This window comes from Schistocerca nitens, chromosome 4, assembly GCF_023898315.1.
Source record: "Schistocerca nitens isolate TAMUIC-IGC-003100 chromosome 4, iqSchNite1.1, whole genome shotgun sequence".
In the NCBI taxonomy this organism is placed as follows: domain Eukaryota; kingdom Metazoa; phylum Arthropoda; class Insecta; order Orthoptera; family Acrididae; genus Schistocerca; species Schistocerca nitens.
In genome coordinates, this window is record NC_064617.1 from 799,797,091 (window position 1) to 799,816,656 (window position 19,566).

Sequence of the window (19,566 nt, forward strand, 5' to 3'; positions counted from 1 at the left end):
AGTGTAGGTGAAATTGATTATGATGCAGTTCCTAACACTTTTTCTTTTTGTCACTGAAGAGGTCAATCTTAATAACAGCACACTGTCCTCCACAGGCACACTGCAAATCTGTATTTTGGAGACTTAGCATACTAACAATGCCAGACGGTTAGAAGATGAAAATTAATTTAAAGCAGAATTTTAAAACAATCCTACTGGAACAAAGCTTTTACTCACAAAGTCACTATATTAGCTAGTAAAATTTTTCTGATTTTTTACTTTAGGCTAAGACTGAAAATACTGTTCTTTGCCCCTTCAGATTTTCATTATTTTTACAGAGTTATGATTTTCATTATTGTTACACATTTAATGACAGCTGCTGTCTGGTTAAAAAATTTACTGAACCATTGTTGTATATAAAAGGATTTGCTGGTTAGGAAGCAAAAAGTATAAGCTTATGAAAAAGAGACTATGAATTTATAAAAATAGAAGCATATACAGTATGTATGATAAAATAAATTTTTGTTACTATGCATGGACCAGTTTGCATTATATGTGTGTATTGTTTAATGCATGTATTTGTTTTCCTTGTAATTATTTCACATAAAATATACATGTACATTTGGACAACATTCATATAATATGTATGGTCTATGAATGGATAAACCCACACATGTTATAAAAATGGATCTGCTTCTGTGTGTATGTTCCACGCCCCCTCCTAAACCACTGGACCTATTTCAGAGAAACTTGGTGCACATATCACTTACTTTTTGGAAAGAATTGCTGTGGGGGTAAGAACCACCTACCTATCAAAGGGGTGGGGGTGAAAAAGCAGAGTAGCCCACGACATGCAAATACCCTTCCTTTACTCATCCAGTATTTGAGAATGATAGCACTTTGTGACTTGCAACATATTTTTTTCATACGTGTACGAAACTTTATTGTTAACAACCCCCACAATGTGATGAAAGGAAAAAAGTTTATTCCTTACTACATTTTTGGTGTTTGTGCAGTAAAACTTAGAAGATTGGAATATATTCATACCCTGGCAATGCCTGGTGCTAAGCTTGTAAATAAATAAAAACATTTGAATATTTAAAACAGTCACTGGGAAGTGGCATTAAGAACAATACCTTCCTGAATTCTAACTACTACTAACAACCACCATCTAAAACTGAGCTCCTACACTTCTTTCATCATGACTTCTCTTCAGTACATTGACGTAGCAATATTACTGGCTACCCACCATTCAAAAATCTTCAGAACTCTCCCTAAGCCTGTTCTTCCTTCATCAACTGTTTGCTTACTTCTGCAATTACAGCATTGCGGAATGGCTGTAATTTTCTTTGAGTGACAACCTTCTCCATACATTAACTGCCATATGTGCTCAGCTACCAAAAGATACACGAGACAACAATTTACGTGATCGTTGATTTCAAAGGAGGGAAGGACGTACTGAGTGGAGTGGAAACTACTTCTAAAAAGTTAAATAACACAGGACATATTAAAAAAAGAATAATGTTCCTTCTACATTTTGTAACTGAAGAGAAAAAAAAACTGCTGCAAATACGTAAATGGAATGAAATTAGCTGTACACTTCAATACAAACATGTATAATTTAGACAGAAAATTACTTTCCTGTAGCTACTGTTGCTTACTTTAATATTTAGTTTTTGTACCTATGCCCATACTGTACAAGTGGTAATCAGTACATGCAGACTCAGTCCTCTACACTTACTTAATGAAAGCAGTAATTAAAAACAGTCAAGGGAAATCTTTACATTAGCTAATATGATTATACCTCCAAAGGAATTCAAAGAAGATGCACTAAGTAAAGCAATAAACATTGCGCGAAGTTGAACTGTCTGAAGCGCATTTAACAAATTCTTTGCCAATTGCACAGGGGTTCCCATTTCTTCCATCACATAGGCATCACAATTAGGAATCTTTTCTGTGATACCTGCAGCCTGAAACACCATTAATTATGTAATTGCAATAATACTTAAAGTCTATTATTAAAGCCAAATCTGAATACTTAAACACCATCTATCACTAGGAATAGCAGGCAAAACTAGATCTTGATTAGAATAACAAAGTGGTTGACAATCGAGCTTGGGAGGGATCAATGTTGTCAGTTCATGTTTGTCTGCACTCGCAATATGGCTGCGGCAGCAACAGCTGTGCACTTCCAAACTGGATACATTCAGATGTCCAGTACTGGGTTTGCTTAGCTGGGTGCTAATAGTCTTATCACTTTCCTGTACACTTTTGTATCTAGTTTAGGACATCTCATTGAGTTCAGGTGTTCTGCTATAGGTGTGTCTCTTTCCAACGCGATATTTTGACACCATACCTCAATGTCTTTATCAAGTGTTCCCTGAGAATGGATGTCTGGTTGACCGCATTCTATATTTATGCTTGGGTGGTGTCTGGAGTTCCGTCTGACATCTGCTCTGGGACTGGGTTTTTCCTCATCAGTTTGCACCCTTGAGGTGCACTTGTGCGTTGCTACAAGTGTTCCCTATTCCGTCTGCACCCACTGTGGCAGTGGTCGCATCATGGTGCTCCATTTTCAGTTTGTGCCCATGAGGCATGTCCTATGCAGTCTCGCACACCTGTCGATATTCCCTAAGCCATCCATGCCTGTTGCGGCTATCTCTCATGGTGGAATCTGTCTCCTGGTGATCTGTATTTGGTCCACACTTGCAAGGCATGCTTCTGTACTGCTCCTGGTGTTCCCAACTCCTTTTATACCTACTGTGGCTGCCTCCTGCGGTGGCATCTGTCTCCAGGTGTTCCTTACTCAATCCACACCTGTGTGGCATGTTCCCTGCAGTCTTGTGCTACTGTAGGTGTTCACTGTGCTGTCTGCACTCGCTTGGCTGCCTCTTGCGATAGTGTCAATCTTATGGTGTTCCATATTAGGTCCACATCCATGAGGTGTGCTCCCTGAAACTTCATTCTGCTGCTGGAGTTGCATGTTATGTCCATTCCTGTTGCAGCAGCCTCTTGCAGCAGAAAGTGCCACCTGGTGTTCTATATTAGGTCTGTTCCCATGAGGAACAATCCCTGAGGTCTCAAGTTGTTGTTGTTGTTCCATATCTCATCCACACCTGCTGTGGCCATCTCCCATGGGGAGCCTGGTGCTCCGAACGTGGTGTGATCCTGTCATTTATGCCTCCAGTTGCCTGAGGTTCATTACTGGAGCCAGGCACTTTTTCTGGTGTTTCCATAGCAGTCAAAGTGCTAGATTCCACGCAGAGTTGAGTTCCTATCACACTTCCAGAATGAGTAGGTTTTCCACCATCTCGATTTCAACCAATTCATTAATGACACTACCCCAGAATCTGAGGGCTTGGGCCAGGATTCTGGTTTTTATCATAATCCATGATGTATTCATGTCCGATGCTGTGTTCTGCTATTGCTGATTTTATGGCCTGCCTGTGTTCCTCACATCTTATGTCCACTGTTATAGTGCGTTGACTGACAAGACATACGACATTCACTAGGTATGTGGTGAATACTGGGCTTTCTTAACTCCAAATCATCCTTGACAATTGATTTTGTTGGGTGGGTAGAACACACTTTTGATATTTTTTTTTCTTTAGGATTCTTCTGATCTTAGCAGAGATAGGCCCTGCATCTGATAAAAAAGCTTCCTTCCTGGTCTCTTCTTCTTGTTCCTCTTCTGGTGTATCAGATTGACTGGTGGGATGTAACGCTTTGTGGATGTCCGTGGTTGAACAGCCATTGTCACTGAACACTTGCTAAAGATGTTCTAATTCTGTTGTCAAGCTGCCATAGTCAGAAAGTGCCTTGTGTACAAGTGTAATAAGCATCCCAGTCTTCTTTGCTGTGTGATGGCAGCTGTCAGCCTGTAGATATAAATTGGTGTGTGTTGGCTTTTGACAAAGACTGTGGCCGAAGGTGTCAGCTGCCTTCGTCTTCACCAAGACACCCAAGAATGGAGGCTGATCATTTTTATTTCTCTCCATGGTGAGCTTTATGCTGTGATGTCATGAGTTCAGATGGTCCAAGAACTCATCCAGTCTTTCCCAGGCATGGGGCCATGTGATGAACGTGTCAGCGGGCCATGTGATGAACGTGTCAGCCACATATCTGTAGAAACATGTCGGCTGGTAGGTGGCAGCTGTAAGGGCCTCATCCTCAAACTACTCCATAAACAGATTGGCCACTATGGAGATAATGGCCTACCCATCACCACTCCTTCAGTCTGCTAAAGAATTGGCCTCCACACAGGAAGTACATCTATGTTAAAATATGTTTGAAAAGATCCTGCAAATCTCCATCATACCTCTCACCGATTGAGTGTGCCCTGGAGTGGTACACTGGGAACAGGGACACCACATCAAAACTGACCACAATATTTGCATCAGAGATATAAAAGTTTTTGAGACATTTCATGAAGTCCAACAAGTCAGGAATGATGGGGATGCACTTTCCCACATATGGTACTAACATCTTCTTAAGGTAAGTAGCTGTGTGGTACGCAGCTGCACTGATGTGGCTCACAATGGAACACAGCGGTATATCTTCTTTTTGGATTTTGGAGGTAGTTTAAGATGTTCTGTCATGTGAAAACACAAAGGAAAGAGAAACAATGTAAACAAGAAAAACTAATCACCAGTGTTATGTTACCAACCACAAGTGTCATCTGCAACTGATTGTGGCAACTGGCACCTGAGTAGCAGGGCGATAGTGAACAGCATACAACGGATGACCAAACTCATCCTCTCATTTGTTGCTGCTAAAGGAAGTTGTCCCATGCACAACTAGCTGTCAGTCACTTTGTTATTCTGATTCAGGTATAATTTAAATTTACAGAAAATTCAATTTTTAAATCATGGCAATACACAAACAAACAAAAATTATACATTAAACTGTGTGGCTCCCATAATGAAGAATAATCTTCACAGTTATGTATTGAGTTGCAATGAGGGGGAGGCAGGGGGAAAGTTAGGATGGTGAGTGGAAGGAGGGAGGGATGGAGGGCCAAAGAGATCAAACTTACAACTTTATGATTTTTCAAATCTTTTTCAGCAATAATCTGATCTCTACAATACTGAGAAATCATGGACATCCACAATCAAAGAGGAGCAAATAAAATCTAAGATCACAATATAATGAGGATTGTGACAGAAGTCTGTTAAGTGTGGTAAAAGAAAAAAGATAAGACGCACATCATTAAACCCACTTGCTCTCTCCTGCATAAACTATACACTTATTGCCGTGAGTTATAGTTTTTTATGTCATTATAAAAGTAGCTTCTGGGAAGTTTTGAAAAATACTTAATCGAGAAAACAATCAATTTTTTCTTCTTAGTTCAGGTATGAAGAATTCAGTGATCAACTGTCTATGATGTTCCGAGGTCACAGTTAGTGTGTTCACTGTATCGTCTTGAAAAAATGTATGGACTAGTAACATCTGTACTGGTTACAGCACACCAAACAGTCATCTTGGTACTAGGTAATGGTCCCTCATACTTAGTTTTGGATTCTGACTGTCCCATTAATGACAGTTCTGCTGATTTAGTATGCCATTCAAATCACAAACAAAATAAAGCTGTCTTTTGCTCACGTATGGTCTTCATTTCTCAAGCCATACTGAATGATTACTGAGGTGCAGTTCAGCTGAATGTCTTCTAGCAGATCGACCAAGACTATGGAGTGTGGCTTGCTAAACTCTTTCAACATTTTCTGCAGTGTGTACTGAGCAAGGAGCCCCCGGCACTTTCCTTCTCATCACTGTTCCTCGTAAACAAAATGACTTGGCTCAATGTAAAATGGTGTTATGAGTGAGAACACTATCTTGTCTCGCAAGATTGAATTGGCAACAAAACTCACACTGAACTACAACGACAAACTCACTATTACGCACAAAACTATCTTAAGCAAACACATGACGTTGCGCAGTCCACAGCTCCATGACCTCAACTAAACAAAATGGCAGGAGCTACCAAACACATGACCACATCAGTGCCCCCCCACCCCCACTCCTACTATCTGAGCCTGAATACTACCTGTTCTAAAAACATCCATGTTTTCTGCCTCACTCTGTACCTTCAGAATCACAAAAATTAGTTACCAACATCTTTCTCACTGACAACATGGACTTAAGTCATTTTTGTGCAATCCTATCAGCTTTATTCATTGTTCTGTTTGTTGCTTTGGCTCTGGAGTATGAGTACAAATCAAATTTCATCAACAGTCACAAACTTCTGCAAAAACACCTACATATTCATATTCACTGAAATATTAGTATTGCCAAATCCTATATTTAAATTTTCTTCTACATCACTTTCTGGTCAGATTAAAGCATGCAAACACCCAAATAATGAGAGAAGAAACTTCAAATGTAAACAGAAATATCATTCCATTAAACATGGCAACCTATCATCTATGTTATGAAACTCATTTGAGAATAATTTTGCTCTCAGTTTGCCAGCACATACTCATATGAATAAACAAAAACCTGAACATCTAATGGAGATATACGTCAAAGCACACACACAGGGGACCGGAGCACCTGAAATTAATGATCCCTCCATTTCTGTTTGAGTATCAGCTCCCAAGATGACTACCTCAGCAGACACAGCATAGGTAATTGTTAATTTTGGCAAAAGAAAATGTATTTAGAAATCTTGTAAACATTATCACTTGCTAAATAAATCATTTATTCAAAAATTCTACTGTCAAAATAGACATGTACAGAAACTAGCCCGGTTCTTCAAAAATAGAAATCAATGGAAACTATGTCATTTTACTGTAGAACACAAAGTTTGAAAAATGATGGTGGTAACAGTTTAGTAATTGTTATTATCATTGCAAAATAACAGAAAAAAGTGGTGAAAATTAACTACTGGCCGTTAAATTTACAACACGAGGAAGGATAGCAAAAAGTGAAATTAATCAATTACTCATACTATTGAGAAAACTATATGAACTGCAGCCAATAATGATACTGGGTGTACATCTGCTTAGAGAATCTGTACCACATCAGGCTACTGCAGGTTTCATAGCCAGAGGGGAGCCAATTTCTGAAAGCTGATTTCATTTCCATGTCAAAATCCAGCTACTGTATTTTATTTGTGGATTTCAACTTTACAGATAATTTATAACAGCAGTAAACATATCCAGACCATTAATACTATTATGATTCACAGTCCTCAGGTATTACTGTACAACCAAAACATTGAAATATTCTTCAGTAATTAACTATTAACATTTCAAAAATAATTAATAATGTATGCTAAAAGACATAAACTGTTAGGTCCATAAATAATTTTACACACATTCTTAGCAAATTCATAAAAAAATGTAAATGATAGATTGTGAAATTTAACAATACAATATTCTCTACATTTTTAACATCTGCATTATCTAGCTTTACACAACTGCTTCGAAATTGATCCTTTTGACACCTGTCACTGATACCTTCACAAGCACCAAATTGAACAGGCTATTGTTAAGTGGTGATTTCAGAGTTCTGAAAAAATTGTCTTAGTGTGATTAGAGAACATATTATTGTCCCTTTCTCAATTATTACTACATATACAATTTCACAATCTATCATCAAATGTTTGCACACTACTTACACAAAATTTTTGTCACATGTTTAACACACTGAAAACATCTATGTACATTTGTAACTGTGGAAACTCACTATCTCAAGCAAATTAAGTGGATGCTGTTTTTTGGACCCAAGATCCAGGTGCTGGAAATTCCATTCCAAGAGATTACCCTCTCTGTCAATCTTTGCCCAAGTCACAGTATATGGCAAGAAATTAATCCCTATAACATTCTGTATGTTCTGAAAAATAGCAAAACAAATAGGCTTAGTAAACCAGAGCATTCACGTACATGGTTGATGCAGGATGAAGATTTGGAAATGGGGGAAGAAGCAAGAGTGTTTCAGAAAAAGGTATACACTTATGTTGCTAATCATTCTACTCAACATAATATGATGTAGTGTCGATAGGTCGTATCACCCATGAATAACATAATCTTTGGGACTCAGATTGCTCATCTGTTCTTGTACCTTGTACTGTGTGCCCGTGTATGATCATTGTCAAAATATATGTATGTGCAGATATAAATAGGGACAGTTTATTCCATATACCGCTACTTGTATCCTGTTCCCATACCGGTGACCTCGAAGTTTCTACGTCTTCTGCAAAGGTTGCTGTAAATCAACAGGTTATGTACACGCCGCCATGGCCACCTCAGACAACGCTTTGTTCGAAGATTTGGAAGCACAGCAGCGATCACCGGACCTCTTCATTCCTTTGCCAATGACCAGTTCTACATTAATTCACAGTGATTCACGATCTCCATCCATGTTAACCTCAAACTTTGTCGCTCTACAATGGTCGAGTGCTACACTGCTAACACAAACAATGGACTTGGGTTTCATGTCGCCCGACTGTGCTCGGCAACATGCGAAGTGTGAAGTGTATAATATTCAGAACTGTGTACCTACTGATTGATCATATAATGCTCAAAGCGATCTACGTTCACACACATACTTTGATTCTCAACGGGCCGCAACAACAGTTACTGTCGTGCCGTGTGCAGTGCCGCCATTATTGCAAAATGCACCCGGCCACAATCAGCCACGACCTGTTCCAGTTTTGCCTCATTGGTAAACTAATCAAGAACATTTTAGTTTGCACATTTCTTCATGCTCACCCCCAAACCGGTTGCTCAAGTTTTCGACCACGTTGGTTCAAGTGCATCATTTGGTGTTTCGCCTTCCAATGGCGTCTTACCACACCGATGTGACTTCTCACTAGTTCCACCAGTCAGTTATAGTGCAACCTCATGGGGTGTGTTTTCAACGTGCGTGGAGAACTTAAACTTTGGTCATACAAGTTACCGAGACCCCACCCCCCTGTCCCCCACCGCACTCGCAGGGGGCTCTGGTTCCGGCCGCTCAGCTGCTCGCCCCTCCCACAGTGCCGCCTGTGTCTGCCAAGCTAGCCTTCCATGTTATTTCCGGGGTGGGTCAATTCAAATCAGTGCCCGTAGCCTATGGCCCAGTTTACGGGACCTCAAGGCCTACTGCGCAACCGCTCGTTCCCATGGTATCAACTGTGTCAGCTGCGTCGTGTTTTCACAACACATCAAGGACAATGCAACCCACCCTTGCTACAGATGTTTTCACCAGAAACACACCCATGCCTACTGCACAGGCCTGCTGTATAGCCTCTCCCATCGCGGACCAGTCAGTTTTCCAAGAGACAATGAAGCCGCCTTCGTCCCCTCACCCAGGTCGTCTGCCGAAGCTGCCACCTTTATACGAGGACAACCCAGTGTCATGGTTTGCGCTTGTCAAACATCTTTTCGAGTTGCATCACGTGTCCAACAACAACTCTAAATTCCTGTGCCTAGTCATGCACCTCCATGATCATTCGGACTTAATTTGCAATCTCCTCCTCTCGCCACCGCCTCCACCAAAATACAATTTCAAGAAGAAGACAATTGCCAGGTCACCACAAGTATTAATAATCAAGATCTTGTACGAAGAACACCTGGGCAACCGAACCCCATCACAACTCTGGCACCACCTTTGCCTACTTGTGAATGAGCACACCATGCCAGATGTCACACTGTGGGCAGTGTGGCCTGCCAAGCTGCCTACTGACCAGAAGATCCACCTGCTACCACACTCCTTCGAGTCAATTGGCTCTCATCTCCACATAGCAGACCAACTGTATTCATTGCTATGACAACGCCAGTCAGTTCACCACTCACTGCTAGTTGGCACGACTGCTCCCACTTACCAGCCGTCTGCTGGCAGAGGCAGGACTCACTCCACTTCTGCACCTTCTACATCGCCTGGCATCATCCGCTCGCTCTCACCATCGCCCGAGCACTCCAGGATCGCCTACGCACCATATGTGCCGGTATACATGCCAGAACAAATCAATGAGGACAAGCCTCCTCCGCTGCCGCAGTCACCACCACCACCACATCCGGCTCATTCGTAATGCTGGCACCACAAGGTTTTCAGCGATAATGCTAAGAAGTGCCGATTACCTTGCCAGCACACAAAATGCTGACTGCACTACCTAAAAGATGCTGAGTCCTGCGGGGAACATCACGGGCATCCTCATACATTGCACTCCGTCCAATCATCCTCCCGGCCAAGCAGTCGTTTGTACATGACTGACATTTCGTCACGGCTTATTTTCATAGTCGACACGAGTGCTGACGTGTTTATCATACCTACATCGATGGCTTCCCCTGTCTTTTCACCGACGAGGTCACTTCTACGAGCTGTCAACGCATCAACGTTACAAAGATCAGGCTCTGCCAAAGTTATGGTGCACCTATCTCCTTCTCTGTGTTTTCCATGGACTTTCTACATTGCTGACATCGATGAACCAATTCTCGGTATGATTTTTTGTCCCATTACAAACTCTCTTCGAATGTAGTTCAGGGCTCAGTGCTACACCATCCCACTAACACTCACATACTGTGGTCCCAAACTTATGTTCCACACTCTGTTTCTCTCACGACATGTGAGTTAGTACGCGAGTGCTCTGCCCTCGTGGGCGACATTGTGACCTGTGTCACTAACCAACTGTCAGAATATGACTCAGTGCCACAACTCCACTGGGAAAATGACAAGCTGAAACAATGCAAAGCACACACTTACAACGAGCTCGTTGTGGCTCGTACCTCGCTGCTGAAACTGAAGTCCACAGTTCCGCCACCTAATCGAGCTTCTCCGGCAGACGCCAGCTTGGACACTCATCAGGTTAGTCCAAAAACATTAACTGCATGTGATGATTCGCGTCTGGTAGACTCCACACCCCCGACATGCTCGCCACGTTCAGTGCCATGTGTTTCAGACAGTGCTTCTAGAGCACGATATGACCATGCCCATGGTGCAGGCAACCGCCCCACATGTTGATAAACATTCCCCCTCTCTTGCGCATCAGCCATGTGACTCAGTGGTCATCACTGTTCCACGCGTGATGCCAACGCTGCTCTTGCTCATGCCGGTTACCAAGTGCAAGGTTGACAGCAGACAGTCGCCGAGTGTTCCGGCCCGCACCACGCTACGAGTGCAGCCGCCCTCTCCAAACAAGCAGATGCCGCACTCAGGTACTGGGCATGTGACTTTCAGGCTGCCCTTTCCCACGCGCTAACGGCTAGGCCCCATCACGCCCTACTCATCCAAAAACTTCGCGTCGGGACAATGACCAGTATGGTGTGCAGTTCTTGGTTTCATCTGTCACTGACAGAACGACACACAAGATAGTTACCACTGCTGGCCCTCCTATTAGGCACAAGGTTAGATGCCTCAACCCTATTAAGTTGCACATGGCCTGGCAGCAAATTAATGAACTTTTGGAGGCAGGTATCGTGCAACTGTCAGACAGTAAATGGTCTTCTCTGATTCACCTCGTCCCCAAACATGATGGTTCTTTCCGAATGTGCGATGATTACAGTCGTTTAAACGCTCATATCACCATGGACAATTATCCCATGCCTAACATAAATTATTTCACTCATATGTTATTGGGCGCTACAATCTTCAGTGTTATTGACTGTAAACGTGCCTACCACTAGATTCCCATAGTGCCGGAAGACATCCCTAAAACAGCTATTGTCATGCCGCTTGGTTTGCTCCACTCTAAAACAGCTATTGTCATGCAGCTTGGTTTGTTCCAATACAACTTCATGCCATTCGGCCTAAAAAATACGAAAGCATTTCATTGACTCCATCTTACGACAGTTCGAGTTTTACTTTGCATATCTGGACAACATACTCATTTTCAGCAAGTCAGCTGAGGAACATGAAAATCATTTAACCATGGTCCAACAGGACTTGAACTCCAATGGTGTCAGCCTTCCGTCACTTCCTTGGGTTACACTGTCTTCACTGACGGAATACAGCCTCCCAAATCTCGCGTGCAGTCCATCACTTCACTGCCACCCCCCAGCTACTTACAAAGAACTCTGATGTTTTCTGGGCACAACAAATTACTACCGTCGTCACCTGCCCTCTGCCGCCGCCATGCAGGCCCTGTTGACAGACTCACTGTCGGGTAAACAGACTTCAGGACTCAAACCCATTCACTGGACTGCACCTATGCTGGAGGCTTTCAATTCATTAAAGACTTCTTTAGCTCATGCTGTGACACTCGCCCACCCTGACCCCTTGGCTGAGTTGTTCATCACTACAGACGCCAGTGACATTGCAATGGGACCGGTACTACAGCAATGCAAGGCAGACATGGTTACCCCTCTCCATTTCTTCTCTAAAAAACTATCAACAGCTCAGAAGAAATAATCCACTTTCAACAGAGAACTCCTTGTGGTCTATGAGGCCGTCAAACACTTCCGCCTGACGTGGAAGGTTGCTTGTTCTTCATCCTCACGGATCACAAAACCCTCGCAGACGCTTTCTGCAGCCCCCCAAGGACCCACCCCCTTGGTGTTTCCGCCACTTTGATCTAGTCTCCCTATTCAAAACCAATGTTAGCTACATCAAAGGCATGGACAATGTCGCTCCAGATTTTTTCTCATGCATCAATACTATTTCACGCATCATTGACTTATCCAACTTGGCTCCCCTACAAGCCTCCGACGAGGAATCTCAAGCTCTTCTCATGGACCCTCAAACATCCCTTGTGTTTACCAAAGCTAAATTCCCCAGCATTGTGGACGAGGTGTGGTGCGACTCTTCTACCAGTACCTTATGCCTGTTACTCCCACCCTCTCTGCACCGACAGGCCTTCGACGCTCTGCATAACCTCGTTCATCCTGGCATCCGCGCCACTATACAGGTCGTCTCTGAGCTTTTCGTTTGGAAAAATATAGAACGGGACTGTCAGACCTGGACATGCAGCTGCATCCCCTGCCAAAGCAACAAAATCAGCCACCACACCACCCCACCACTGGGCAAGTTCGACATCCCTCCAGGTTGATTTCGTCATGTACATATTGATCTTATCAGTCCTCTTCCATCATTGGAGGGCCACAGATACATTCTATCCACAATTGACCGCATGTCCCACTGGGTAGAGGCAGTTCCTTTACCTAACATCACTGCCAAGACCGTGGCCAAGGGTTTTATCTCCTCATGGATTGCTAGGTTCGGTTGTCTAACCACCATCACCACCTACCAGGGTCAGCAGTTTAAGTCTTCCCTGTTCACCATTTTATGTAACACCTGCAGCATAAAGAAAATTCATATCACAGCCTACCACCCACAAAGCAACAGGTTAGTAGAACAGTGGCACTGCACTCTAAAAACGGCCCTCAGGTGCCACGACTGCCTCTGGTCCGAAGCACTTCCATGGGTGCTGCTCGGCCTCCATTCATCTTTCAAGCCTGTCTTACAGGGAACTATCTCAGAATTTGTTTTCAGGGAGAACCCATTCCTACCAGGGGAACTCATTCAGCCTCAGGTACCTGAAGATTCCCCCCCCCCCCCCCCCCCCCCCCCCGTCCCTGGATTTCGTAAGTCGCATGCACACTCACTTCAAACATGTATGCCTGTACCCACCTATCAGCCACTCCCCGCCAGACACTTACATGCCAACTGCTCTCAACACTTGCTCCCATGTAATGCCGAGAGACAATTCAATCTGACAACCTCTGCAACCACTTTATCTCGGTCCCCTTAAAGTCCACCGGCAGGGCAATACAACTTTCAACATCATCATCAAAGACAGTCTGCAAACAGTTTTGTTACAATGACTCAAACCAGCATTTGTGGACCCTGACACCTCTGCTGGCTCAGTCTGATTCTCCTCTCCCGCCAGTCTCCCTCCCACCGTGGTGTCCGACAATGTTTCTACTTGGGCCACCATGCCGATTTGTTCAACCGATGCCTCCCTGTCACCTTTTGCGGGTTGTTCAGACACGTCAACCTCCACCCTGTGTGTGGGTTTCGCTGCTAACTCATCGACTATGGAGACACCCTCTCCCATAGTCACCCTGCTCTGCAACATACCCCCACACCGCATGGACGACATTTCAGTCGTCAATCTCAATGACCAAGTTCTCATTCTACTCACAGACACCACGGCCTCACCACCCAACGACCAGTTAAACGTCAGTGTTGCGCACAGCCTCATCCTCCCTCATGAGTGTGACATGATGACAATTCGCACCTTCACCTGACCGGACGGCTCAATTAGCATCCAGGCTTGCAACACCTACACCCTGCCATCCGCCGTTCCGCCCGCCTGCTCTCGCGCTGGCTGCCGCGCTGGCTGCCGCCTCGTCTGTCCTCGCTGGCTCAGCGACTTTGAGGTGGACCTGCCTCCCATCACTTCGCCTCCGCACCCTGCCCCGGTCGAGGTGGAGGTCCAGGTCATGCGTCTACCATCTTGTACGACCTCTTAATTTAGTCTGTTCTTGTACCTTGTACTGTGTGCATGTGTATGATCATTGTCGAAATATATGTATGTGCAGATATAAATGGGAACAGTTTATTCCAAATACCGCTACGCGTATCCTGTTCCCATAATGTGATTGATCTTCCACGTAACACACATCAAGCCAAGTTGGCACTTTTTGAAATGAATCCTGTTGGAGAGACAGCAACAAAAGAAACTGTCCAATAACTGTTAAGTAGTTCTCTGCAAATCAACTCACTCATTCTCTCTCTCTCTCTCTCAAGTTGGAAGAAAAACCTATACATCTGGTTCTATACAGCAAAAAGAACAACAATGATAAATGTGGCACACAAATAGGAGTCAGTGACTAGGGTAAAATGTTCCAATTTTTTGGGATACATAGTGATAAAAATTTGAACTGACAGGAATGTTAGTGAACTTCTCAAACAGCTAAGTTCAGTAATTTTTGCTCTTTGCATAAACAATAGTTTCAGAAACAGAATAATACACATAGTTTGCATATTTCTACTTGTTAACATCTTATGCTATAATTATTTGGGGTAATATGGATACATTACTGTTGGTGTAATATAAGGATATGCGGAGTGGTTATACACACAAAAAGTGAATTGAAGCCTCTGGTCACAGACATAAATGAGGACTGCTTCAAACAGCTCTTCACATGTTCTACTTCAGTTATAGACAGGGAAACATACAAGATAGATGTTCTGACAGTGTACAAGCCCCCAACAACATATGTTTTAACCTCATTAAGCAGTCAGTGAGGATACTAATTAGAAGGATAACTGAGAAGTACGTGAAAGTGGAGCTTTCAATATTGGTTTCAACTCAGGTAGTTCTGATGAGAGGCACATAAGAGTTGCAGATGCCCAGCTTTGGTTTGATCCCCACAGTAACATCCTCTAGAAGGGTAGGAGGACATAATGCAACAGCAATTGATAATTTATTTTTAAATCAGATTGTATTTGATGAAATAGATGTGTGCCCACAATAAATGGCCTCATGATAATAATGATCAAATGGCAGCAATAAATCATCCCCATCAATCAGGTTTAACCCTGAAGGGAAATGTAAAATTTCACAGATTTGTAAATGCTGACTCAGTTACATTATTCAGGGAGAATTTACAGGATGAAAAATGCCAAGAAGTTCAGCGACAGCGAACAGTATATCACAAATTTAATTCTTTCTCAAAAATATTCTTACAAAGCTAAAAACCAATTTTCCTTAGCAACAATTACAGTGGAAGCCGAAAGACAAAGTGGCTATCAAAAAGAAAGGTGCACTAGAAGTTGTATTGGAAATTCTTAACCATGTCATAAAAATGGCAAAAACCATACACCATATACAGAAAAATCAAATTTCCAAGAACAAAGCAATGGTGTTTTTGAGCATTAGTAGTCTTCATGAAACAAGTAAACTCTGTAAGACTAATGGCATTTAACTCCCTGAAGACAGTGTCAATAAGACTGATTATATGCTTTTCAAGTCATTGGCTCTTAAATTCAATGAATTCTTCCTAACAACGGCTGAAATCAAGGGTACAAAAAAATGTACCACTGAAAGCAGATCCATTGGAATCTCTTAAGACAGTTACTGACTACTCCAAGACTGTCAAATTATCTGTTAGATAGCTCATAATAATTACTGGTTAACTCTCCTGTCTATGATGATATTTCACACTAGGTAATAAAATGTTGTGCTTACTTGTTGGTGGCTTCATTAAGTTACCTTTGTAAGTAGTTATGGAGTCATGGTGTATTTCCTGAAAGATTGAAGAATGTTGTGGTAACATCCATTTATAAATGTGGCCTCCCATTATAGACTAATCTCCTTCCTTCCTCCAGTCTCTACAATTTATCCAATGGTAAAGTTCAACAAAACAGTGAACCATCTCTCTAAGAACAACATTTTGAAAGCAACCTAGGTTGGGTCCATAATGGCTCTTCCAATGAACTGAGTTCTGGCAGAACTAAACAAAAAAATTATCCTACTGATATTTTTGGTAATCTTGTCAAAGTCTTTGTTTCCAATAGATGCTGCTGTGCACCCAAGTTAACACTCGACATAAATACATGTAACATATTAAAAATAGATAAGTAGAAAGACCCATTACTGTTTCAGTAAATGATTGATGATAAATATCTACAAACAGTAATACCAGTAAAATATCGATGGGTGTAAGTCCAGATTATTCTTAACCAGAACAACCACATAACACTAGCTGTAGAAAAAACAATTTCAGACAACAGTTTCTTGTAAGTAGCCTACAGATATGTAATTCTCTCACAACAGAGACAGCTTATAAGATCTTTTTTTTAACATTTCTTGAATATTGCTCATCAAACAGGCAGGTAGGGTTAACAGAGGTGACAGAAGATATCCAACTAACATCAGCATGTTTTAACATAGGTTTGTTAAATAACTATGAGTGTGTCACAGATACACTTGTCACACTCCAACAGCAGACATTACATGAGAGGCATCATATTTCATTTACATTTACTATTCTGGGAGCGTACATTCCAAGAAGAACTAGGCAATGCAGTAGTTCCTCTGACAAACATCTCACAAAACGACATTTGCAAATGGAAAAGGAAAGGGGGAAAATTAGGGTGGTACCTGAAGTAACCCTCCACTATTTCCCATAAAATGACTCGCTGAATCAGGTACACACTGCTGGCCACCAAAACTGACACACCATGAAGGTACAATGCAACAAATGCCAAAAAGGATTTTACAACTTTTAAAATTCATATAAATTTATTGAAGAAGACATAGAGCTGGGTTTAGTGTTATTTTGTAGGGAAACACATCAAGTTTTTTTTACCTGTTGTACGTGTATGTGGCTTCCATTGCTTACACTGCACACATCCCATCAAAAGTCAATTTCTTCCCATACTCATTGTAGCATTGCAGGTGTAGCTTGCTTAGTGGTGGCATAAAGTCTTGCTCTATGTTGAGGTAGAGAAGTCGGCACAGGAGGTACAAACACGATATCATTGATGCATTAAAAAAGAGAAGAATATAAAAAAAAGAATTGGCAGCCAGGTAACAGGGTAGTGCACCATCTTGCATGAAGTAAACATTTCATTCTTGGTCATCCTCATTTCCGTGGTATCAAAAATTGTTGGAACATATTCAGGTACACTATCCCATTGATGGTTCTCTCACAGAAAAAAAGGGGCCATACACTTTGTTCTTGCTCAATGCACAAAAAACATCCAGTTTAAGGCTATCATGAACATGTTGCAACATGTTCATGATAGCCCTAAACTGGACGTTTACCTTGCCACTTAAGTGAAAAGTTGACTCGTCAGAAAAGAAGATTCTGTCCACAAAACGTTTTTCATGTAACTGATTTAACATATCCACACACAAATTCTTGTGAGCAATTTTATCAGTGTCTTTTATTGCTTGTACGATCAACAACCTGTATGGTTCCAAATACAAATGGTTTCTCAACACAAGCCAAACAGTCATATTTGCGATTTGCAGTTCGTGAGATGCACACCGGTTCAATTTCATAGGGCTGTTGACACAATGTTGTCTCACTCGTTCAAGGACTTTGTCAGATGTGCTTGGATGACCTGATGATTTCCCATGTCCTACCAAGCACCCTGATTCTACAAAACATTTATGTCACTCATAAACTGCAGGCCTACTAGGAGGATCTTTAGCGTACTTGGTATGGAAATTACGCTGAACTGTTGTTGCCGACTTCGATTCTTCAAACCAAAACACACAGCTGGCATGCTCGGGTCCAGTGAAGGGAGCCATCTTTAATGCAACTGCCACTAGCACTTTTTACAGTGTGATTTAGTACTAGCGAACTACACGAGACAATACTTGATGTATTTTCCTACTACTCGACATTAAAATCACCTATTTAGATGCGATGAATGAATTTATATGATTTTTCAAAGTTGTAAAGTCCTTTTTGAAACACCCTGAGTACTATACACTCAGACATGCAAATAATTAACACTACAATGTAACTGAACGAAGTAGGTATGAGTAACTCCATCTACACTCTGTTTATAAGGAAAGTTTATGCATCATGTTTCTCATTCAGGAATCACATCTGAATGTTAGTTGTTTCTGAGAAGATTGTGCTACACTTCATGTAAGAAGAAGAAAGGTCTAAAAGCACTCATAAGAAATCAACAGCAACAGGACTGCAGCCTACTGAGACTGAAGTTTATTGTTCTGTGATATTGCTGCTCACGTGGAGAGGGATCACATAACTGTCATGGTGAATATGGAATCAATGGGCTGAGAATGTTCACACCCAACAACATGGAGAAACTTAATGGCCTTACATGACTATCGCTGAAGAGGACAGACTTTGTTCACTAGGGTGTGCAGAACCATACAGCCATGTCATTGTGCCTGAGTCAGGAAATGGGCTCGTCTGCAGCAGTGTTAGGATCCCCACCAGGTTGGATTAGAGGAAGACATTGAAGCAATTCAGACACACACAGCTAGATTTGTTACTGGTGGGTTTGATCAATGCATAGATATTATGGTGATGCTTTGGGAACTCAAATGGGAATCCTTTGAGGGAAAATGACGTTCTTTTGTGAAACACGAATGTGAAAATTTAGAGAACCGTCATTGCAGCTACCTGCAGTAGCCACAAACATACGCATTGCGTAGGGACCACAAAGACAAGATACAGAAATTAGGGCTTGTACAGAATACAAACAGTCATTTTTCCATTGTTCCATTTGTGAGTGGAACAGGAAAGTAAATGACTAGTGGTGGTACTGGGTGCCATCCACCACACACTGTACTGTGGCTTGTAGAAAATATATGCAGATGTAGATAGTTGTGGGTTCACTTAAAGTGACCTCTTAGAGAGATGCACCGAAAGTGGTGCACACATCAACACTGAACACAGCAATTGCACCTTGTCATCTTTCCAGATGACTCCCAGTACTGCATAAAGCATCAAAATGTGTGTATCCGTGAATGGAGACTCTGTAAAGAATGAACATTGGCAGTTTACATCCATCACCATCATATAGGTTCAGCACTTGGAATAATTGTGTGGGGTGCCATTGGATACTGGCAGCTTACATCCATCACCATCATATAGGTTCAGCACTTGGAATAATTGTGTGGGGTGCCATTAGATACACAACACAATCAGCTCTTGTTTACATGGCTAGTAATTTGGA

General features: G+C 42.1%; 1 protein-coding gene across 2 annotated transcripts in view; it reads right to left on the reverse strand.

Moving 5' to 3' along the window:
* LOC126253203 (transcription elongation factor, mitochondrial) overlaps nt 1-19,566 on the reverse strand; it is a 110,313-nt gene that overhangs the window by 23,704 nt on the left and 67,043 nt on the right. For both annotated transcript variants that reach the window (XM_049954375.1, XM_049954374.1), the window contains exons 4-5: nt 7,666-7,812; nt 1,784-1,949 (exon numbers count right to left, since the gene is read on the reverse strand). In XM_049954375.1, coding sequence (XP_049810332.1) covers nt 1,784-1,949; nt 7,666-7,812 — 313 coding nt within the window. The remainder of the gene's footprint in view (nt 1-1,783; nt 1,950-7,665; nt 7,813-19,566) is intronic.